Source organism: Chiloscyllium plagiosum, unplaced genomic scaffold, assembly GCF_037043375.1.
Source record: "Chiloscyllium plagiosum isolate Xiang-an unplaced genomic scaffold, Cpla_swu_hap1 HiC_scaffold_32, whole genome shotgun sequence".
Classification (NCBI taxonomy): domain Eukaryota; kingdom Metazoa; phylum Chordata; class Chondrichthyes; order Orectolobiformes; family Hemiscylliidae; genus Chiloscyllium; species Chiloscyllium plagiosum.
In genome coordinates, this window is record NW_028270170.1 from 3739966 (window position 1) to 3764014 (window position 24049).

A 24049-nucleotide genomic window follows, 5' to 3' on the forward strand; every position below is an offset into this window, starting at 1 on the left:
AACCTTTCCATATCCAGGTTTTTATTAAACTGAGAGATTCACAAGAGTTATACAGCACAGAAACAGACCCTTCGGCCCAATTCATCTATGCTGATCAGATATCCCAATCTGACCTAGTTCGACATGCACATATCCTTCTAAACCCTTCTGATCCATATACCCATTCAGATCCATTTTAAACGTTGCAATTGTACCAGCTTTCGTCTGGCAACTCATTCCATACACGCATCACCCTCTCCGTTAAAAAGTTACCTCTCAGGTCCTTTTCAAATCTTTCCCCTCTCACCTTAATCCTATGCCCTCTAACTTTGGACTCCCCTACCCTGGGAAACAGACCTTGGCTATTCACCCTATCCATGGCCCTCATGACTTTATAAACTTCTAGAAGGTTAACCCTCAGCTGTTGATGTTCCAGGGAAAAAGGCCCCAGCCTTTCCCTATAGCTTAAACCCTCCAGTCCTGGCAACATCCTTGTAAATCCTTTCTGCATCCTCTCAAATTTAACAACATCCTTCCTATAGCAGGGAGACCAGAATTGTATGAAGTATTCTAAAAGTGGCCTCACCAATATCCAGTAACAGCGACAACATGACCTACCAACCCTTGTACCCAAATGCACTGACCAATGAAGGCAAGTGTCTTCACCACCCTGTCAACCTACAACTCCACTTTTAAAGAACTATGCACCCACATCCCTAGGTCTCTTTGTTCGGCAACACTCTCTAGGACATTAACTGTGCAAGTCCTTCCCTGGTTTACCTTACTAAAGTGCAACATCTCGCATTTATCTAAACTAAACTCCATCTGCTACTCCTTGGTCCATCGGCCCATCTGGTCAAAGTCCCATTATACTCGGAGGTAGCCTTCTTCACTGTCATCTTGAACTCCTGGAGATTCCAGGCAGTATTGAATGGTTGGTGAGTGAGAAGGACACAAGACCCTGCACTTTGAGGTATATCTCATGAATATCAGCACCATTAGTTCACAGAGTCATCCACCCCAAAGAAGTGGCCCCATTTGGCCCATTGTTTCCCTGGTGGAACTGTCCACTTAGTCACATGTTCATTATTCTTCTCCCACAGCTCTGAAGATTGCTCCTTTATTGCTCCAATATATCTGAAATAACTCCACAGAGGCTGGTATCCCATCACGAAGGCACCCTTTATTTACATGTGGAGAGTGCTTGACACTGATCCAGCTCCCTCAGAGCCTCCTCTGAGTGTGAACAGGATGTCTGACTCTCCTGTTTTTGTCAGCCAGGGCTCGCTGATTCGGCCAAATTAACAGCCTCAAATCAGGGAACTCATTCTATGGGGTCCACCTGGCTGACCTCATTATAATCTCTACAGTATCCATTTGGTAAAACTGGCCACAACCCATCTTGGAGTTAAGGCTCTTGGCACAAGGTGCTGATGTTAAGCTTGGTGTGTCCTGACACTAACCCAAGAGAAAGGTCCTGAGAAGTTCTCTTCCTTCGCTGGGGACCATCAACTCCATGGTGATCTAGAATACTTTCTGCTGCTTGTTTCAGGCTCTGCAAAGGGTCGTCAGCCTTAAAACTAAACTTATGTTAATTATAATGTATGGTCAAGTCTGGGAGGTGGGCAATACCAGATTCACACACGCTGTTGTGATACTCGCGTAGTGTTTACAGAATTTACTGAATGGGAAAGGTGTTCCTCTGTCTGCCCAGGAACCAATAAATCTGAAAATAAAAGTGTTTCAGGAGAAAGGCAAGGCTTCAAACCCAAACTTACAAACACAATTCTAATTGCCCTGAATTCAGGCTGTAAATCTCTCCCACATCCCCAACATCACAAAAGGAAGTGACCAACCCATAATGATCAGACCATTTATCATACTGTGGGAGCTGACTGCATCACAGGCTAATTCACAGTCACAGTTCCTGCATTACAACAGTCACTACACCTTCCAAAATAAACTTTGTTGCCTGTAAAGTAGTTCAGGATGTCCTGACGCTGTGATAAAGGTGCTATATAAATACAAAGTTCTCTCTCTTTTCTTAGAACAAGCTGGTGTTTGAGTCCAGGGTGAAATCCAGGAAGTGTCCAGCAGTGGAGAAGAGGTCGTGATCAGATCTGCCTTTCTCAATTGTATGTGCCAAACACCTGTGTCACAGTTTGGATCTGGATTTGTTGGACGGGTTGGGAAGAGTAGAAAATGGCAGCTGGGAAAAGGGTAAGATTCCTGCTTCATTTTAACAGTGACCATTTGATCTGATCCTTTGCTGACTGAAGGACCTAGAAAAAGATGACAGGTTATTATTAGATTAATGCTGTTTAAATAAATTTCCTCATTCTCCTTAACCTTTGCTTTTCACCTCACTTGTATCTCTTTACTGTGCCCAGAATCCCTCTAGCACCTCAACAAATACCTTCAGCATGAAGACTTTAATAGGTGTTTGGATCCATGTGGAGATAGTTATGGTAAACAGGGAGATGGGAAAGCAACAGTACACAAATTAAACATGAAAATTACAAGAAATAAAAACACATGAGACTGTGACTGTTAGTAAAGTGACGTTCTCAACTCATTCTCCTTGAAAGTCACTCATTCATAGTGACAGAGCCAGTACTGTAGCTCAATGTTATAGTGACAGACCTGCAACCAGTGCTGTATCCCAGCGTTGTATAGAGATAGACTGAAGATTATATTTAAGCCACTAAGCTGGTCACACCTGCTGGGAAAGGTCCCAGCTCATTCTTTAAATCTCTTGGGTACAGGTGCTGCCTGTGTCTGAAAATACCGGCTTTGCTCTCACATTCTGGTGATCTGTGCTACTTATTCCATTTGGAGTAAGAGATAAACATTTCAACATGTTTAGGAATCCGACACAATGAACCATCCCTAGTAAATAGTCAGCAATAAATCTAATGGGGAATTGAGGAGAGATACCCAGACACAGACAGCAATTAGATTGTGCACCTTGCTACCATACAGGTTAGATATAGTCACTCATGAGAGAGAAAGGAAAGGGAAGAATCTTCTACTGGAGTGAGAGGAAGTGGGGGCATGAGGTGGTGTAGACTCTGGTGACAAACAGAAACACCAACTTGGAACTGTTAAATCAAGGAGGGAGACAGGATAGGCCCAAGAGCCTCTCTTTCTGCACAGTAACTGTCTGCGATTCTGTGTCCAGTTCTGTGCTATAATTCAGACATACAGATGGCAGAGAGAGAGACTTACATTGTTAGTGACTCCAAGCCTCCTGGAGATTTGCTACACAGACAAGACAGAGACATGGGATTAGAACATATAACTCAAACACATTGCACACTGCATCCAGCCAGCACTGCACCTAGAATGGAGTAAGCTGGACTGCCAATCCCTGGGAGGCTAGACAATTGGTAGACATAGAGAGGGGGAGTAGTTTTTGAGGTGGGGTGAAGTACAGAACAAGGACAATAGATTGTGGCTTCTGAAACCAGCACCACTTTCCACACAGAGCGCAGGGCAATGGAATTCTGGAATTTTCTTTCCCCAAATAGCTGTGAAGAGAGTCAATTGGAAAATGTAAGACTGAGCTAAATTTGGGGGGTGTGTCTGTGTGTGGCAGGAGGGTTACTCTAAAGACACTGGACAAAGCAGTTAGGGAGGTGCTCATTAGTCACAATCTGACTGTGAAAGACACAGGAGGCTGAGCGACCTCATCCTAGACCAATAACCCTTCCTTCAGAAAGGAATATCACAAAATAAGCTTAATATTTCCAGTTAAATTTGCATTCCCCAAACTGCAATCCAGCAACACCTGTTCCTGAAGTATTTTCTACATCTCCCCTCTACTGGAGAGTTTCTAACAGAAGGGTGCAGGGGGCGTCTCCATCAGGAAGCAATCCTGTCGTGGGAGCCCAGACAGCGGCTGTCATCTGGGGCTAGGGTGGGGTAAGAAGATCAAGCTCAGTCCCTCTCTCTAACCAGACATTTGCTCTCTGACTCAGCAAGCAGGCCTGTGACCAGTGGAGTGCCACAAGGATTGGTGCTGGGTCCACTACTTTTCATCATTTATACAAGTAATTTGGATGTGAGCGTAAGAGGTACAGTTAGTAAGTTTGCAGATAACACCAAAATTGGAGGTGTAGTGGACAGTGAAGAAGGTTATCTCAGATTACAATGGGATCCTGACCAGATGGGCCAATGGGCTGAGAAATGGCAGATGGAGTTTACTTCAGATAAATGTGAGGTGCTGCATTTTGGGAAAGCAAATCTTAGCAGGACTTATACACTTAATGGGAAGGTCCTCAGGAGTGTTGCTGGATAAAGAGACCTTGGAGTGCAGGTTCATAGCTCCTTGGAGTCACAGGTAGGTAGAATACTGAAGGTGGTGTTTGGTATGCTTTCCTTAATTGGTCAGAGTATTGAGTACAGGAGTTGGGAGGTCATGTTGCAGCTGTACAGGACATTGGTTAGGCCACTGTTGGAATACTGCGTGCAATTCTGATCTCCTTCCTATTGGAAAGATGTTGTGAAACTCGACAGGGTTCAGAAAAGATTTACAAAGATGTTGCCAGGGTTGGAGGATTTGAGCTATAGGAGAGGTTGAATAGGCTTGGGCTGTTTTCCCCGGAGCGTCGGAGGCCGAGGGTTGACCTTATAGAGGTTTACAAAATGATGTGGGGCTTGGATAGGATAAATAGACAAAGTATTTTCCCTGGGGTCAGGGAGTCCAGAACTAGAGGGCATAGGTTTAGGGTGAGAGGGGAAAGATATAAAAAGAGACCTAAGGTGCAACTTTTTCACACAGAGGGTGGTACATATATGGAATGAGCTGCCAGAGGAAGTGATGGAGGCTGGTACAATTGCAACATTTAAGAGGCATTTGGATGGGTATATGAATAGGAAGAGTTTGGAGGGATATGGGCCGGGTGCTGGCAGGTGGGACTAGATTGGGTTGGGATATCTGATCAGCATGGACGGGTTGGACCGAAGGGTTTGTTTCCATGCTGTACATCTCTATGACTGCATGACTCTAAGCCCATTCAACAGGACATTGAACAATGACATACAAGCAAAGCTTATAGGAGAAACACGTCTCGCTTTTAAAACACAGGCAGACAATGTACAAGAGACAGACACAGTAACGCAACGAGGATTGTGATCTATGGGACGAGACAGAGTTCACAACAACACAAGGAACTTTGTAGGGCTTCAGTCTCAGTAAACATCAGACAAGAACAGAGGGAGTGTTTGGTCCAGTTTGACAGTTTTCTCAGAGATGATTTCAATTTGCCCCCCCCCCCGTCTCTAGCCGTCTTTCAAATCATTCCAGGTTTTACTTTCAAAATAAAAAAGGTTAAACAGGTTAGACAGCCCCTGGTGGGTGCTGACAAAAATGTTCAAGGGGTTAAAAAAAAAAACAAATCAAAATTAAAATGTCATCTCCGTGTCAGCAGTGACGATGCCCTGCACATTCTGGGTTCGATTCTCCTTCGAAATGATTCAGCTGCCTTATCTATGACTTTCCCTCCATCATAAGGTCAGAAGTGAGAATGTTCACCAATGATTGCACAATGTTCAGCACCATTCACCAGTCCTCAGATACTGAAGCAGTCCATGTTCGAATGCAACAAAATCTGGACAATATCCAGGCTTGGGCTGACAAATGGCAAGTAACATTCATGCCACACAAATGCCAGGCTATGACCATCACCAGTAAGAAACAGAGACAATCTAACTGCTGCCCCCTGACATTCAACAGTGTTACTATCACTGAATTCCCCAATATCAACATCCTGGGGGTTACCATTAACCAGAAACTCAACAGGACCCACCATGTAGACAGGTCATAGACTCGGAATACTGTGGCAAGTGACTCACCTCCTAACTCCCCAAAGCCTGTCCACCATCTATCAGATGGAAGTCAGGAGTGCAATGGAATATTCCCCACTTGCCTGGATGGGTGCAGCTCCATTAAGAAGCTTGACCCCATCCAGGACAAAGTAACCCGCTTGACTGGCTCCACATCCACTCCCTCCACCATTGACACTCAGGAGCAGTGTGTAGAAGTTTCTGTCTAGCTTTGATAGGGTTTGATCCAGTCTCTCTGATATAGTGTTTGACTATTTAAGGGTCAGTGATGAACAAGAGGAAATGAAACGTGGGATGATTGTGGAATCAATGTGAATAGAACCCGTCTCACAAGGTGGAAGTGACTGGCATCACAAGGAGGTCCTACCTGTGCCATACTTTGCTCTGTTAAAGGAGTATCATCAACCTGGAGGGGTAGAGGAAAAAAACTCAATTGAAGTCTCAAGTCCTGAGGAGTCATAATTTACAATGCCACTCACAACAGGAATGCCAAATTTGCATCTTTCAAATAATGGAAATTATAAGTGTTTCAATTGCAGAAGTTCAGTGGAAAATGAGAGAGAAAGGAAAACAATTATATACACGAGACTACAAAGGCCAACCATGACCTCTGAGCGTCAGTGAGTGAAGTTACCTTTTGGAGTGCAGTTGCTGTTGTAACATAGGTAACTCAGCAACTAATTTGAATTAAATTGAATGGACTGTCAGGTGTACCGAGGCACAGTGAAAAGCTTTGTCGTGCGAGCAATACAGGAGGATCACAGAGTTAAGAAGCATAGACAATAAATAATGGGTAAACAGCAGCAAAAACAAAAACACAGGCTGATGTTAAGAGATAAAACAGTTATTATTAATTTTTAAAAATATGGTATTAAGTTTAAAGAGTATAGAACGATTGTAGGAAATAGGAAACTTAGATCTCCATGAAGGAGCTCGCAAGGAGTCAACCATATCCGGCAAAGTTCTCACAAACAGCAATGAGGTAAATGCTTACAGAATCATAGCAACATTATAAAGCTCACAACCACCTTCGAGGGCAATTAAGGATGGACAGTAAATGCAGGCCGAGCCAATGACACCCACAACTAATGAGCAAATGAAAGAAAGCACTGCAGGCCATTCAGTCTAGCTCTTCAAAAATTAAAAAAAAAATCCAATCATTCCTGCTCCCCAAAATCCCAGCAATTTTTTTGTTAAGTCTTTCAAATATTTATATTATTCCTTTTGCAAGCTGCTGCTATTATCTTGCCTCCAATTCCCCATCAGATAACACATTCCAAAATTCTAACCACTCATTGTATAAATAAAGTTTTGCCTTATCTCCTAATGATGTTTTGGTATAAAATTCTATCTTTTGTTACTGCTTCCATCACACTGTCAGTTCATCTTCTACAAACACTTTTAAGTTTTCTACCACATTTATTTTCTACCTCAAGCTCATCTGACTCATGCTCTCTTTCTCTCTCTCTCTCTCTCTCTCTCTCTTTCTGTTTAAATAAATCTTTCAGCAAATGCTGTACTTCCCCTACATTCTGCTGTACGACAGACAGACAGACAGACAGACAGACAGAGTGAGAGCACTTCTAGTCAGGACAATTGATAGCACACCACCAATGGACAGGAATTAAAAATCAGGGATGTGGAAATAGCCCAAATTGGACAACCAGAGAAAGATCCCAATAAATTTCTGATACTGCAGTAAAAACAAAGGGTCAGTTAGACTCGAAATGTCAGCTCTTTTCTCTCCTTACAGATGCTGCCAGACCTGCTGAGATTTTCCAGCATTTTCTCTTTTGGTTTCCGATACAGCAGTGACTGGCTATTTACATAACCCAGCCAAGCCTGGAAGAAGTCTGACATTTAAATTATATACCTTGCTGTGCCCCTTGACCTACACTGACCAACCTATCGTGAGGTCCCAACATTTACTAACTCAGTTTGGGGGTGGGTTGCTTATCCATTTCAACCTGCAATCAATACAACCAGAACAGCACACTGCATTAATGTCACACCCTTTAAAAGTGAAAAATCATATCAGCATAAACCATACAAAAAAGGTAAAAATCAGAGCATTACTCTCCTTGCTCCTCCTCATTTCAGTGGACATCATCCATGTGAGAAACCCTCAGAGGATATTTTTCCTCTACAACCTCGGGATCATTGGAAAACCCCTTAGAAAAATGTCAGCCTTTGCTCATTGGGTAACACACTCACTTCAAATTCAAGAAGTAATGTCAGACTTGAGCGCTTGATCCCGCACTGGCCAATCCCGGCCCGGGGACGAGGGGGGATCCCGCACTGGCCAATCCCGGCCCGGGGACGAGGGGGGATCCCGCACTGGCCAATCCCGGCCGGGGACGAGGGGGGATCCCGCACTGGCCAATCCCGGCCCGGGGACGAGGGGGGATCCCGCACTGGCCAATCCCGGCCCGGGGACGAGGGGGGGATCCCGCACTGGCCAATCCCGGCCCGGGGACGAGGGGGGGATCCCGCACTGGCCAATCCCGGCCCGGGGACGAGGGGGGGATCCCGCACTGGCCAATCCCGGCCCGGGGACGAGGGGGGGATCCCGCACTGGCCAATCCCGGCCCGGGGACGAGGGGGGGATCCCGCACTGGCCAATCCCGGCCCGGGGACGAGGGGGGGATCCCGCACTGGCCAATCCCGGCCCGGGGACGAGGGGGGGATCCCGCACTGGCCAATCCCGGCCCGGGGACGAGGGGGGGATCCCGCACTGGCCAATCCCGGCCCGGGGACGAGGGGGGGATCCCGCACTGGCCAATCCCGGCCCGGGGACGAGGGGGGGATCCCGCACTGGCCAATCCCGGCCCGGGGACGAGGGGGGGATCCCGCACTGGCCAATCCCGGCCCGGGGACGAGGGGGGGATCCCGCACTGGCCAATCCCGGCCCGGGGACGAGGGGGGATCCCGCACTGGCCAATCCCGGCCCGGGGATGAGGGGGGATCCCGCACTGGCCAATCCCGGCCCGGGGATGAGGGGGGACCCCGCACTGGCCAATCCCGGCCCGGGGACGAGGGGGGATCCCGCACTGGCCAATCCCGGCCCGGGGACGAGGGGGGATCCCGCACTGGCCAATCCCGGCCCGGGGATGAGGGGGGACCCCGCACTGGCCAATCCCGGCCCGGGGACGAGGGGGGATCCCGCACTGGCCAATCCCGGCCCGGGGACGAGGGGGGATCCCGCACTGGCCAATCCCGGCCCGGGGACGAGGCGGATCCCGCACTGGCAGAAGAGCTGCTACATGAAACCCAAGCACAAATGGTCATCTCAGTTGGTTGCAAAAGATCCAATGGCCACCATTTTTAAGAGTGAACATGTTATTTGTGTCCAGGACAAAATGCGTCCCTTGAAATGAACACAGCAAAGAGTGTTAATTTGGTCATTATCACATGACTGTTTGTAGGAACTTGCCATGTACAGATTGGGTGTTGTGTTTCCTACATTACAACAGTGACCACACTTTTAAAAAGTTCAACATTAGCTGTAATGTGCTGTAGAAAATCCAGAGATTGGAAATGTACTATAGAACTATTTTGTATTTATGCTGCTGTGTGCCAGAACATCCCGATGGTGGGTTGCGGCCCCCACGAGGGGCAGCTGCTGACACTTTGGGCTGGAGAGTTCCCAGACAGCACTCACTGCAGTCGACCTCTGACCGTGTGCCAACACCTGTGTGGCCCCTTTAAATCCTCAGGGTTTTTTTAAATAGTGGGCAAAGTGTAATAGGCTGTCACTGGGCTCTTGCAAAGTTCAAGGGAAAAGCAGGTCCTTTTCATTTTGGATGAAGCAGCTCCCAGTATTAGGTTTCACAGCACCCTCTCCCTCAATTATACCATCAAGCCTCATTCACGTTCTCACAGCAACTTCCAAAAGTACCAACAAAATAAAAACAAAACAGCGTCACAAAAGAGAAAAATGTTTGAGAAGAGCTGTCGTATGCTCTCCATGAGGCTGTTCGCAGCAGCACCTCATTGTAGAAATGTGGTGATGAAGTACAGGTTCCATCATGAGCTTATTGAATGAGAGTAGGAGAAAGTGAGGACTGCAGATGCTGGGGATCAGAGGTGAAAAATGTGTTGCTGGAAAAACACAGCAGGTCAGGCAGCATCCAAGGTGCAGGAGAATCGACGTTTCGGGCGTCGATTCTTCTGCTCCTTGGATGCTGCCTGACCTGCTGCGCTTTTCCAGCAACACTTTTTTCAGCTCTGATCTCCAGCATCTGCAGTCCTCACTTTCTCCTAGTTGATTTTAACCTACTGTGAACCCTCTTGCAAGGATGCCTTCCTTGAAGAAGCTCTCTTCCTCCCTTTCCTGAAGAAGGGCTTATGCCCGAAACGTCGATTCTCCTGCTCCTTGGATGCTGCCTGGCCTGCTGCACTTTTCCAGCAACACATTTTTCAGTTATTGAATGAGAGCACAGGTTTGATGGACAGAATGGCCTACCCCTACTTGTGTCCTCATGATCCAACACTCTACCAAACTCAATTGCATTCACAAATTCCTCACTGCACCGTCCTCATAACCTTTCAATTTCCTCAGTGATGGCATCAGTACTACTGCTGACGATATTGTACAAAGAGATAAATACACATCAGTCTATCAGTGGTAAACTCCTCTTCAGCTGGACATACACTTCCATGTGACAGCATGCAGGAAGGGCAGACCATGTCCACATTCTCTCCCCATACCTGCTCTAGCTGCTGTTAGTTCAGAGGCCGGTGGGACTGGTCTTCACTGTTCCCGCTGCTCGTCAGATAGTCAAACAGAACAAAGCCATAGGCTGATTCAGAGTCTGCCTGGCAGAGAGAAAAAGAGAGGGAAAGAGAGAGAGAGAGAGAGACACATACACACACAGACAGACAGAAAACAGCAAAGAACAAAAGATATAGTTGTCCCTAAACAGGAGAATGCAAACAAGGGTGTTGATATGTGGAATGTTCTGGGACAGCCACTTACCCTGAAATTCACTTTCTGAATGACCTGTTGTGGATCACTCTCCAGAATGACCCTGTCAGAGCAGCAGAGAGACAAAGTAAATTTGACACGACAATGGTTTATTTGATGTTAATCCAGCTCCCTCACCCCGGAAGACATCACATTTGTTAGGCCACTGTATTGCTGATGACACACCATCAGTTAAAACTCTACAGCCCACTATGTATAGAGTGCTTCCTGATATCACCCCCCAATAGGCTGACCCCAACTTTAAGATTTTGTTCCTAGTTCTGAATCTTCCACATCCCCCAACAACTAGAGGGAGGTTTCCCTCCATAGACCTTATAAATTACTGTTTTAATTTTAACACCTGAATTAGATTAGGTTAATCTTCTGAAAACAACATGATCGATATCAATTTACACAGTTGGTCCTTGTAACTTAACCCTCAAATAGCAAGAAACTGGCAAGCCGTGGGATGGCAATTTTTTGACAGTGAATTTCTCAGAAAAGAAATATAAAATGTATAAAAACTAGCCTCACCCGCCATCCACAACCTCATCCAAGATAAGCAGCAACCCATCCATATTCTCCATTAGAGATTTCTTCTCTACATTTTTCCTGAAATTGTAAAATTAATTTTCAACAAGTGAAGGCTAAATGCCCTAACAATCTCTGAACCAGCCACAGTTGATAACAACAATGAAAAGCCAACTATGTGCATTATTATGGCATCTTAAATACATTCACCTGAGACATTTCGCAGGAACACAAGAAAAACAAAAGTTAATGAAGCAAATGAGGAAGCCGTAGGGCAGATGACCAAGGTGTGATTATAGGAGAACTGGTGAGACAGCGACTGTAAAATAGAGGGAGTAAAAACATGAGACCATGAGCAACAACAAGATGGAGAAACAGTGAGCAAGAGAATGAGCACTATAGGGAGTTAGACTCTCAAGTTAAGGCTTAAACAATTGAAGGAACTCCAACCAGTGAGGGCACTCCGACCAGTGATAGAATTAAAGGGAGCTAGAGATACATCAAGAAGGCAAAACTGTAGGAACACCGTTGGAGGAGGCTACAGAATTGGCAAGGAGGGAGGCTTCATCAGGATCTGAATAGCTGGATGAGAAATCTTGAAACCAGGATGTTGCTGGATTGGGAACCAATGAAAGGCAATGGCCACATGGACCATGTGGTGAAAGTTAGGATGTGGACAGCAGATGTTGGAGAAGCTCAAGTATTTCACTCTCATCTAAAGGCAGCAAACCGCACGGAAAAGGGTTTCTGCCGAGGGGCCAAGGCAGGTGCTGAAGCATCGGATTTTATGTGTGTGTGAGAGCGAGTATGTATGCACGCGAGAGTGAGTGTGAGAGTTCAGAAACCTGGCTCTGGGTTAATGAGGGCCAAGGTTACAAACAAAAACACTCAAATTCAGGCTGAGACCACAGCCTGGGCAGAGCAGAAATCAAATTGATGAGAAGGGAATGGAGATGATGGGAGAAGAGAAAATAATATTTTCGTAGGCTTACACAGGTTAAAAGCTTTGACTTAAGCAAGAGTTGTTAAAGAAAAATTCTTACCGTAACATTTGGCTCAAAGAGTCGAACAGGCAGTTGAGAACGGCCATTAACATGAGCTGTAAATAGACAGGATTTTTTACACATTACACAGACCATGATATTGTAAATGAATGCCCTTTACGTAATGACAGTAATAGACTAGGAGAAAACCAGAATGCAGCTGACTGTATTTGTAGTCACACCTATGACACTGGAAAACACACTGCAACTTACATCAGTAAAAGGGTAAACTAGAGAAAGAATATAAGTGAAAGGCAGAGGCAGAATTGGGTTCTAAGGCTGGTGTTATGAAGCTGAAGGAGTGTACTGTACCTTTAAGAGAAAGTGAAAACTGTCAAACACCTGTCGTCATGTCCGTGTGCTAGAAAATTTAAAAATGTAACGTTTGGCTGTGAAGTAAATGGCTGAGCTTGATTGCTATGTTTTCACAACAATTTGAATTCAACCATCTAAATTATGCCCCAAGATACTAAAACCCAATTGCATTTGAATTTTACTGTTTTGACAATATTGAACCAATGAGATGATCCGATGTTTTGGAGTATAAAAAGCAGGCATTTTGGACAGTTAGCCATAGAGACAAAGAGCACCTACTGCCAGTACAGACTGCCTGCAACCCTTCTCTCTGAAATGTACCTTTTCACATGAAACAGCTTTGCAGCAGAAGACCAAAGACTAAACCAGGGACATCTACAGAGGATCAACACCACTGGCTGGTTTTGGAAATTGGTTTGCTGTAAGTTTAACAGGGGCTTGATTGGATTAGTATATTTGTTATAGAGTGGGAGGTAGATAACAAGTTTAAGGGAAAGGAGGCTTACAGTTGTTGTTTAAAATGTTCTCTTTTGGAGTTAAAGCAAAATTTTTTTTTTCTTTAGTGGAATTTGGGTAGTTCTCAGTCACTCATACTTTAACAGATTATAAGGCGAGGTGAGCTCTTCTGTGTGTTTAGTTTGAGTAGCAAAAGGGGTTACCCTGTGTCGTAACAATGGTTTCTTAACAGGTGTACGGTACAACACCTCAGCATGGGTAACAATCAGTTAATGACATAACCAGTGAATGAGGCAAGGGAAATTTGGGATGCACGGGAGAATACAGAGGACACAGATCTTGGAGGGTTGTGGGGTTGGAAGAGTTTACCGAAACAAGGAAAAGAAAGGAGAGATTAGAAAACAAGGTCAAAAAATGAATTAAGGCATTATAGGAAGACCATTTAAAAAATAAAATGGCAATTTGAAGCAATGAGTACTACAGAGTAAAAAAGCAAGGAGGTGATATTGAACTTTTATAAGACACTGGTTAGACCCTAGCTGGAGTTGTATATAGTTATGGCCAACACATTATAGCGAAGATGTAATTGTATTGGAGAGAGTGCAGAAGTGATCTATGAGAATGGTTCTGGGAGTGAGAAACTTCAGTGGTAAGGATGGGTTGGAGCATTTGGGTTGGTTCTCCCTGGAGAGAAGGAAGCTGAGAAAAGATCTGATAGAGGTTTTCAAAAATCCTGAGTGGCCTGAATAGAGTAGACAGGGAGAAGCTGTTCCTGCTCTTAAAGGATTTAAGAATGAGAGAGCATGGATTTAAAGTGATGTGCCAAAAAAAAATACAAGGGTGAATGAGGCAAACCCTTCTCAGCTAGCAAGTAGTTAGGGTCCAGAATGCACTGCCTGGAAACGTGGGAGAGGCAGGTTTAACTGAGGTATTCGAGAGGGCACTGGATGGTTACTTGGATAGAAACTGTGTGCAAGGATATGGGAGATTGACCCTTAGATTAGTTTAGATTCCCTACAGTATGGAAACAGGCTCTTTGACCCAACAAGTCCACACCGACCCTCAGAAGAGTAACTCACTAAGACCCATTCCCCTACCCTATATTTACCCCGGACTAATGCACCTAACATTGTGGACAATTTAGCATGGCCAATCCACCTGACCTGCACATCTTTGGACCGAGAGAGGAAACCAGAGCACCTGGAGGAAACCCACACAGACACGGGCAGAGAATGTACAAACTCCACACAGACAGTTGCCCAAGGCGGGAATCAAACCCGGGTCCCTGGCGCTGTGAGGCAGCAGTGCTAACCACAGTCACTGTGACGCCCTGGGTAATGACGAGCAATGCAGGCATGATGGGCTGAGTGGCCTTCTTCTGTGCTGTAACAATCCTGTGATAGAGAGTGAAAGGAGCTGGGAATGGGTTAGGGCAGAGTTTAGAATCTGCTCAACAATGTCCATGCTGCGTGTGTTCCACATTCCTGCCCTCCCACTGTTCACTTCACTCCTTTCCTGTCTACACATCCTTCTGTTTCTGCCTGCCTCACGAGTTCAATGTCTTCAGAAACCAGAATTTGGGAACAAACGTCGTCAATGGGTAGAAACCTCCCTGACCCCAGAAACTGATAACATACTGAGCATGACTATAGACAGACTGAGAATTCTAAATCGTGAATACTTCCATTTTCTGAAATCCCCATACTGATTGTAAACAAAAGTAACAGGAGATTCTTTCAAGGTTTGTGTTGGTGTTGTTCTGAGCTAATTCCAGCAGGAGGCAGTGACAGAGGGGTATGCAACAACCTCCACTGGAGGAATTTGGACACTTATCTTGCCACAAATCTGCAGTGTTTCATTACTCAGCGAAAGTGTTTATTTTACCTCATTTTCCTGTGAGTTCCCCACGATGTAAATGTACAAATCGACCGAACTTTTATAGATGATGGTCAATCCTTCCAGGAATGCAATGTCGCCTGTTGCAGTTGTAGGACAGGGGATAAGAATTCCACTTGGATTAAATGGTTTTTGCATGTTCAGTTTTCTCTCATTCTCTAGTCGCTGCTTTTCATTTTACAGTTGATCTATGTCTTACCTTCCATCTACCCACTTTGGTTCTGTCTCTCTCACTAGCTTTATCTGACAGAAGTCCATCAATTTCTGGTTTGAAATTTTCAATGATCGTCTGTCTCAGATTTCGGACGCAGAGAAACAGAACAACCCTGTGTGTGGGGGAAGTGTTCCTGACATCATTCCAGAGTATCCCAAGTCTGATTTTAAGGTCATGCCTGTTTGTCCTGGAATCTCAATCACCTGGGAAAAACATTTCTCTCCATTTCATAAATCATACAGTACAGAAAAGTCTGCACCAACAAAAATCTACTCTAAATCTACACTAGTCCCAAGTTCGCACTAAATTAAAAGCTTTGAATGTTATGGCAAGTGCTATTCAAATATCTTTTAAAATGTTGTGAGGTTCCCCCCTTGAACTCCCCTCCAGGCAGCGCATTTCAGATTCCCATCACCGTCTAGCTGAAAACGTTTTTCCTCAAATCCCCTCTCAACCTCCTGTCTTTCACCTTAAAACTATGCCCCTTGTTATTGACCTTTCAAATAATTGAGGAACAGCTGCTTCCTATCCACCCTATTCATGCCCCTCATACGTGATGAAGGAGCAGCGCTCCGAAAGCTAGTACTTCCAAATAAACCTGTTGGATTTTAATGTCATAATCTTATACACCTCTATCAGGTCCCCTCTCAGCTCAAAAGAAAACTATCCAAGCTTCTCCTGCCTCTCTTCATAGAGAAATATTCCAGGTGACTCACTGGTGAATCTCCTCTGTACCCCTCTCCAGTGTAATTACATCCTTCCTATAATGCAGGGTCCAGAAGTGCACACAGTACTCCAGCTGTGGGCTAACCAAAGCTCCAATATAACCTCTCTCCTCTTATAATCTATGCTGTGACTGATAAAGGCAAGTATCATGTAGGTCTTTTTAACTACACCATAAATCTGTCTTGTCACTAAAAAGTTAAAAATCACACAACACCAGGTTATAGTCCAACAGGTTTATTTGGAAGTACGTTTAACTTTGTCCACCCCAGTCCAACACCGGCCCCTCCACATCATTGTCATCCATAAGGCATTTGTGAACAAGCACGCCAAGATCCCTGTGAACTTCCCCAATGTCCTGTCCTTCACTGACCAATCCCTTGTCCATTTACTGCTTCTAAAGTGGATCATCTCATGCTTATCAGGGTTAAAATTTCATCTTCCACTGATCTACCCATCTGACCAGTCCGTTTCTATCCTCCTATAAAGTGACACCTTCCTGCTCACTGTCAACCACCCAGCCAATTCTTTCATCCTCTTCAATAACCACAATAATTCAATTCTTAATTGTCTACTGTAATCTGTACAGTAGAAAAAGTAAATACTGAAAACGTGCAGCATCTGTGAGAGAGAAAAATTGAGTTAACATTTCAGAAGTGGCTTTTTGTCATAATCAGAAAAGATGTTGCCTGGATAATTACAAGTTCAACCAGGACAAAGCAGCCCATTTGATTGGCATCACATCCACAAGCATCTACTCCCTCCACCACTGACTCTCAGCAACAGCAGTGTGTACCATCTACAAAATGCATAGCAGAAATTCAAAGATCCTTAGACAGCACCTTCCAAATTCACAACCACTTCCATCTAGAAGGACAAGGGCTGCAGATAAATGGAACACTACTACCTGTAAGTTTAAATATATCACCATTGCTGGGTCAAAATCCAGGAATTCCCTCCCTAAGGGCATTGTGGGTCTAGCCACAGCACATGGACTGTAATGGTTCAAGAAGGTAGCTCACCCCCACCTTCCCAAGGGGCATCTAGGGATGGGCAATAATGCTGGCCCAGCCAGTAATACCCACATCCCATGAGTACACTTTTTAATTAAAAAATGTGTTCAAATCTTTAAGCATTTGTTTACTGACAGGAATTTTGTGAAAGATCTTTAAAAATCTTTATTTTCTTTGGAATACTCAGTTACATTTCTCAAAAGAATTTCTAAGAATAGTAGGAAATGGCTTCCTGACCTGTTGAATATTTGCAGCATTTATTTTATTTCAGATTTAAAGTAGCCACAATAATATTGCCTCTCACTACATTAAATTTCCACACAATTTAACTCTTCTAGTCCTATTAACACACTGAATCTGCGCTGCAGGCCTCCAGTTCATCTCTGACCAGGACTACATGCAACCAAGAATAACTCACTTTTTTCTGTGACGTTTTGGAGTCTCATTGAGATATCTGCCAACATTCCAACTCATTTTTATACCTGTTTTCTTATTTCAGTGTGTGGCCCCTTCAATCTCTCTGCTTCCATACAATAGTTCTTACTATTTAGAAATTACCCTGATCTTTCTTTCCTGGTACAAGGTGGATGACCCTAATGCTTCCCTTGCACTGAAATGCATTGAGATAGTCTACTATTGTAGAAGTGAAGATTTCATGATCAGTTCAAAAAAGTTACGTTAGTTCTGAGAGTACATAAATATCTTGATAACATAACATCAGCCACCTGTTCGCAATTTGTTGCGCTCACATACTCTGTGACCTTCCCCTGAGTTCAGTAACTTTGAACAGTTTTCCCATGTATGTTGATCAGCAATAGGATCACCCATTAATAAGCTTCCAGATTAACAAGAGAATCAAAGCACATTGAAGCAGGTGGCAATGTGAGGTTGAGATCATCAGCCATATCTTACTGAATGTCTCAGTGGCCTTGAGGAGGCCAATGGCCTCCTCTTGCTCCTAATTTGTACATTTGTATGTTCAACACCTGCAGAGTTAGAAGCCTAGTTTAGGCAATGTGTCCTTGCAACTGAAGCTTGGTACCATTCTGGTTAGTCTCTGCTGTAACCCCTCCAATGTCAATGTACCCTTCCTGAGATGCAGGACCCAGGACTGAAAGGAAACTACTCAAAAGCCGCATTGGGACCAATTATCACAGCCAAAGCCACAGGTCCAATAAACCATACAGCCACCCCAAGGAGTGACAGGAGAGGGCAAGGGTGAAGGCAGAAAGATCAAACCACATTTAACAATGGCACTGGCAAAGGAGGACAAGGACACTTACTGTCACTTTTATGTGTCTTGCTAAAAATATTCTTTTCAAAGTTCCTCTGTTCCTTGGTGGAAGGATACGCATCATCATAATACTGTGGAGAGAAAGAAAGAGACAGAGAGGGAGAGCTAGGATCACTCCCATGAATGCTATAGAGGTAACAACAGCTTTAGCAAACTGCCATCCTTTAGGAGTTACCTTGGCATGTAGACGCTCCCCATCATTGTCCAGGATGATGATTGCTTTGACAGTGTAGAGAGATGGCTCCTAAAAGCAGAGACAAAGGGACAGCTTGTTTCTGAGATTGGTTGGAACTCCCCATTCCCAGCACGGTTGGAGTTGCTGTCAGTGTTTGTTAACATCACCCACAGGGAGTCTGTTAAATGGCGGAGGGGGAATCTGCCACTCTTCCTTTTATACCTCACATTGATTATTGTTCTGGGACCTTAAATGGGATCTGGAAACCCAATCAGGGGAATGCAAGCAACTCCCCAACCTAACTGTATCAGAGTCACTCTTGTGTTTCTACAGCACTGTCAAGGTAAGAAGGTAAGGAGTTAAATCTTCACTGAGACTGGAGTCGGAATCTAGATATTCCCAATGCAGAACTGAGGGAATGCTACACTTCAGGTGAGGTGAGCTGTTAAACTTGAGTGAATGAGGGAAAAATAAAGTGGCCTAAAGAAAGATAGAATTATGGTCTTATGGGTGAGGGGAGTGGGGTAAGGGCCTTTTTGTGGTATTTGATGGGACACCAACTTCCTAAAAAAGGGAACTGGACATAAAACATAAGAAAAACAAAAAAAAAACCTTACCTGCCTAGACTTGCTGTGGTATCCAAACCTCTCCCCAGGAGGTCTGGCTGGTGATGGAATATAGCTCAAGCCTCCAACAAAGGTTGTTGACTGGGACGGAGTCTGGATGTTTAAAAAAAGACCATCCTAGCTGGGGCAGTTGTATTACTTTTTTGTTCAAAGGGAAGGTTAATGTTTGAAAACTGTGAGAAGGTTGATGAGGCAGGGGAGGTGACAAAGGATTCCACTCATTTTAACTGCCTTTGCTTCCCTCCAGCTCAATTCCCACCAGATACAGAGGAGATTGTGGTTAAAGCCGCACAATCAGTGTGAAAACAATTATGCAGACTGTTGCCATGTCCCTTGGTTTTGCAATGGTCTCTTAGAGTGGCACAGATCCTGTGATATAAATGGGATGTAATTATACTGTAAGAGAAAGTCGTTCCCCATGGTTATGTCCTTCAGGAACTGCAAACCATGAAAAGCAAACATGTTTCATAACACAATATTTACTGAGCCTTTTACAGAGAGAGGACAAAAGAACAAACTTTCAAGGCCTGGTTGACAAAACAAATCAGTTTAAAGCAACACCAGAGACAGACTCAAGTTGAGGGAATGCCAGAAACATGGGTAGTTATCACTGTTCACCTTTTAGACTGATCCCAGTTTGACTGAGATACACATATTTGCTGTTACATTTCTTTAACAAATCTTTTCTCAACCAATCAAACCCCATGTGCAATATCTCAGCTTGTGGTGATCATACTGCTCACTAGCTCTAACCCTCCCATTTTAAGAATCAGAAGGCTATTGGTCCAGCCCCATTCCAGAAGACATGAGCACAAAATGTAAGCAACAGTCTCTCCAGTACTGGGAACACTGCACTTTCAGATGGGTTCCATGCAGCAACTAAGGAAACAAAGTTCTCCTCCGTGTCATGGTCAATATTTATGCTTCAAACAACACATTATCTGGTAATTACTGTTAGTGCAAGAGTTTTGTGCATAGATTGATTCCCAGTTGTCCCTTATATTACAACATTCTTTAAAACTAACTCAACTGACTTTGGGATGTTGCGAGGTTGTAGAAAGTGTTATTTATACAAATGCAAGTCTTCCTGGAAGTGGAAGCAAGGTTTTGTTTTAAAATTGGCTGAAAACAGATTTTATAGAAATGCTTTGATGCCAATCAGGAGGAACGGGTCAAACTGACATTTATTTCTCACGTGCATAATCTTTATTATATAAATCCTGAGCTGAAAATGTGTTGCTGGAAAAGCGCAGCAGGTCAGGCAGTATCCAAGGAGCAGGAGAATCGACGTTTTGGGCACGAGCCCTTCTTCAGGAATTATACTGAGTCCTGAAGAAGGGCTCATGCCCGAAATATTGATTCTCCTGCTCCTTAGATGCTGCCTGACCTGCTGCGCTTTTCCAGCAACACATTTTCAGCTCTGATCTCCAGCATCTGCAGTCCTCACTTTTTCCCTATATAAATCCTGACTTTTGCATGAGGAAACCCTGCCTTTGACACTTGAAGGCTTTAGAGTCACTTGCGGCATACAGATGTTTGAAGATCATGCGGACTTTAGCAAACAACATCAAACCACTCAATAAGGCTGCCCACCCAAAAACAAATACCAGGGAAATCACTGAAAGAAGTAAGCAACATCATAACCCGTGAATAATGTTGTTTCTATCTGTACTGCTCTGAGTTGACGGAATCCAGTGGCTATTTACAGATGTCAGGATACAATACTGAAAGACTACGTGTGTCTGCAAGACAGGATTTCGTAAAACTGTGTGCGGAGATTACCCCCATATGTAGTGCACTGGTACGTCTGGTAAATTCTCTTCAACACTTCAGGGATCACAAGATGGTGCATACAGAAATTAATCTTAAATATCCAGAAATTGGATATTTGAAACAATTACTAAATTCAGTGGAAATATTTGTGAATAAGCATCTTCAGAGAAAGTGGGTTGGTCAAAGCCCTCTGGAATGATATTTGGTCTCAAGACAAGAGAAACAAAGTGACTTGGATCCAGTCCACTCCCACCCAGAAGCCAACACCCTGCTCAAGGCCAGGGTGCCCAGTATTGGCAAATGGCTGGTTGCTGAGAGAATTGTTCAGAATTTTTTTTTAAAAATTCACAATCCCCCCCACATCCTCACCCCTGACCCCTCATCTCTGCCACCTCCTCCAATCCTGGAAACCTCAAGATTGCTGCGTCCCTTCAATTCTGAACTGTGGGTAACTTCTGATTTCGGACACTTTGGCTGCATGTTCTGCATTGGATTTCTTTCTCTAAACTTCTCAGCCTCTCTCTCACTTTAACAAAGTATTTGGTCATGGTTCCTAATGTGTGGCTGAATATCAATTGTTTGGTTTAATGTTCTAAAGTGACTCAGTTGCTTCGCTAAATTTACAAAGCATTATACAAATTCTTCAACAGCTAGCAAATGCCAATACTGGATGTAAATTTTATATTTACAATATACTGGTGACGCGGACCTGTAATGTTTATGGGTACCAAATAAATGTCACCACACCACAGCTATAACAATGTTTGGTAACTTCCTTCAAGCACTGCCGCAAGTGACTGGGATTGGTTCAAACATAGTTTGTATTCCCGTTTACCACACTCTGTTGAAGGAATCAGCCGCTTTTAATCTGCAGTTGTGGCAGTTTCAGACCCTGCTGTGCTCGCTCCAAGGCCCTGTAAACCGATCCTGCCTTCTGTAAACTGTGTCCCAGGTCCCACCCTGACTGCAACTCAGTGGCGTCTGTTTATTCTTAGACCCCTCCAGCTCAACGTGTCACATACATGAATGAAATAGAGCGACAGTTCCATATGCAAATAACCAGCCCTGTTAGGATTAATTTTGTAGTGAGTTTAAACGGCTAAGATTAAATTAGTAAAACAAATTAACAAGAATCTTCTGCCTATTCCCAAAGCAGTCGGATTTGAAGGGAGTTTAAAACTCTCTTGTTCCAAGGTCGTCATTTAAACGGACTCTCCGGGGTGCGAGTGCGTTGAAAAGTTGGAGTTCCAGTTTTTTTTAACTGCAATTCACACCAATCACCAGTCTACTGACACAGGCTGCTGCCTGGAACCTTCACACGTGTCTCTGCTAACGCCACATCACAGGTTCAGTCAGAGATCCTCGCTATTTACACAGACAGAATTACTCAAAAATCGTTCCCAGAGTAAAATACCCCCTTGGACATACCCTTATCTTTTGAAACAGTCAACTTTATAACCACGCGATTTGCATATATAAATTGTTGAATGTTGCAATAAAAAGTTAACTTTTTGATATATATATATATATACACACACACATACAGTACACACACGTAAATAACAAGTAACAAACATTGTATCAAAAGTTAACTTTTTAAAATTATATCCTGGTAAAAATTGCCTTCTGGTTAACAACTGGGAAAGTTTGCAGTATTTAGCCAGTTCGCCTGGTTTCACTTTGTAGTTGGGGTCTTTCCAAAACAAAGTTCTGTCATGCACTGACTTTTTTTCAGTTACAGAGCCAGAGTGTATGACAGAACCTTCGGCTTGGAAGACCTCTGCACGGCAGATCCTCAAGTCAAGTCTGGAATAACCCCAACAGACCGACTTTTGTTTAAAGAAATCCCATTTTGGTCGGAGCAGACTCTTTCTTTCCAAATGAACACAACATCGGCACAAATCAGATCAGCAAAAAAAAACTTTTAATTTCGTGCTCTCCTCCCCTCTTCTCCCCCCCCCCCCCCCCAAACATATGGGGATTTACATGCAAACCTGCATTTACAGGTTTAGCTGCATTTTTACTGGAACAATCTTTTCATTTCATTTTACAAAAAAAGTTAGCGACGGATTCTGGTGAAATCTGGTTCGGTTTCATCACAGAGTCGCAGACTGTGCAGGGTCTATATCTGTGCAAGCTGGTATGTGAAAAATGTCAGAGCAACACATCGGAGCCAATTCAGCGAGAAAGCATAGGGAGTCTGGGGAGGGAGACTGACTTCACCTTACTCACAATCTGTTTCACCAAGGCATCATCCACCGAAAGTGACATGACCTAAACAATGGAAGAAAGATAGTTGAAATGTACACCCCATACCAGCGCTGACGGATCCATGTTGCAGTAGTGCCGACGTGGACAAATCTTTCATCCACTCCCAGCCTCTGTGACTGGCTCCCTCGCCATAGGAGGGTTTATTTAGGCTGCAATGGTGTATGACGGGATTCTGGATGACTCCCAGCTGCTTGCTCTCATTTGGTTTGACTCGAATTCCTTGTTTCCATCCCCCCTCTTCTCCATTGCAGTTGTGTTTTTGGGTTGGAAGGCGCTGGTAAGTACTATCTTCACAGAACCCAGCTCCAAATATACAAAATCAGATTGCTGTCAATTTTTTCTCCAATCAACCTGTTCAGGGATGTTGGGATGCAACATTTGGGGTAGATGGAACCTGAATCCAGGCCCCCTGGCTCAGAGAAAGCGGCACTACCATTGTGTCCTGCATCTTTAAAGATCGAGGTGTATTCTCTAACATAATTTGCATATTTCTTAATCTGACATCCCCTCACACTGTTTTAAGACTACAGTATCACTTCCACTTTGTATTCAGGATTTCTGAAATACCTGATACGTGAAAAGTTACATTTCTATAGCACTATTAACTACCACAGAATATTCCAAAGCTTTCTGTCCAGTAAAAACTCATGAAACATACTCAAAAGGACCTGTACAGGGGACAATTATTATCTTTGTCATTGACATAATGCACCCCATCTCCCTATAGGAAACCATATCAATTTGTACACAGCAAACTCCATAAATACATCGGCACCACTCCCCACCTCTTCCTCCGCTACATTGATGACTGCATTGGCGCCACCTCGTGCTCCCACGAGGAGGTTGAACAATTCATCAACTTCACCAACACATTCCACCCTGACTTTAAATTTACCTGGACCATCTCTGACACCTCCCTCCCCTTCC

The 24049-nt window shown here is 44.2% G+C and overlaps 1 protein-coding gene and 1 long non-coding RNA gene across 8 annotated transcripts in view; one reads left to right on the top strand and one right to left on the bottom strand.

Annotated features, from left to right (window-relative positions):
- On the bottom strand, positions 1–23303 carry LOC122539728 (coatomer subunit zeta-1-like). 5 transcript variants are annotated; one of them, XR_006309164.2, is made up of 10 exons: positions 23075–23143; positions 18453–18521; positions 18267–18348; positions 15022–15113; positions 12367–12422; positions 11327–11404; positions 10805–10856; positions 10537–10644; positions 6194–6232; positions 1–2261 (listed from the first exon to the last, which is right to left on the bottom strand). XR_006309164.2 is itself a non-coding variant. In XM_043674752.2 (10 exons), the coding sequence occupies exons 1-10, from the start codon at positions 23183–23185 to the stop codon at positions 2214–2216; spliced, it is 567 nt and encodes a 188-aa protein (XP_043530687.1). In that variant the 5' UTR covers positions 23186–23303; the 3' UTR covers positions 1–2213. The 5 variants fall into 5 exon arrangements, 4 of the variants coding, with proteins under 4 accessions (XP_043530687.1, XP_043530686.1, XP_043530685.1 ...); XM_043674752.2 differs by lacking the exons at positions 10537–10644; positions 23075–23143 and adding exons at positions 3208–3240; positions 23168–23303; XM_043674751.2 differs by lacking the exon at positions 10537–10644 and adding an exon at positions 3208–3240 and having other exon boundaries at positions 23084–23209.
- LOC148141534 (uncharacterized) overlaps positions 19935–24049 on the top strand; it is a 29104-nt gene continuing 24989 nt past the window's right edge. For all 3 annotated transcript variants that reach the window (XR_015752470.1, XR_015752471.1, XR_015752469.1), the window contains exon 1: positions 19935–20022. This is a non-coding gene — a long non-coding RNA (uncharacterized LOC148141534). The remainder of the gene's footprint in view (positions 20023–24049) is intronic.

Bases quoted from the DNA above. Each gene is read 5' to 3' on its own strand.
- LOC122539728 (XM_043674750.2), bottom strand. From the start codon at position 23,122: ATGTCACTTTCGGTGGATGATGCCTTGGTGAAACAGATTGTGAGTAAG. The intron at 12,423-15,021 runs GTAAAATAAACA...GTCTATTTACAG, and splicing joins GGAACTCACAGGAAAATGAG to CTCATGTTAATGGCCGTTCT. The intron at 10,857-11,326 runs GTGAGGCTAGTT...CTGCTCTGACAG, and splicing joins GATGAGGTTGTGGATGGCGG to GGTCATTCTGGAGAGTGATC.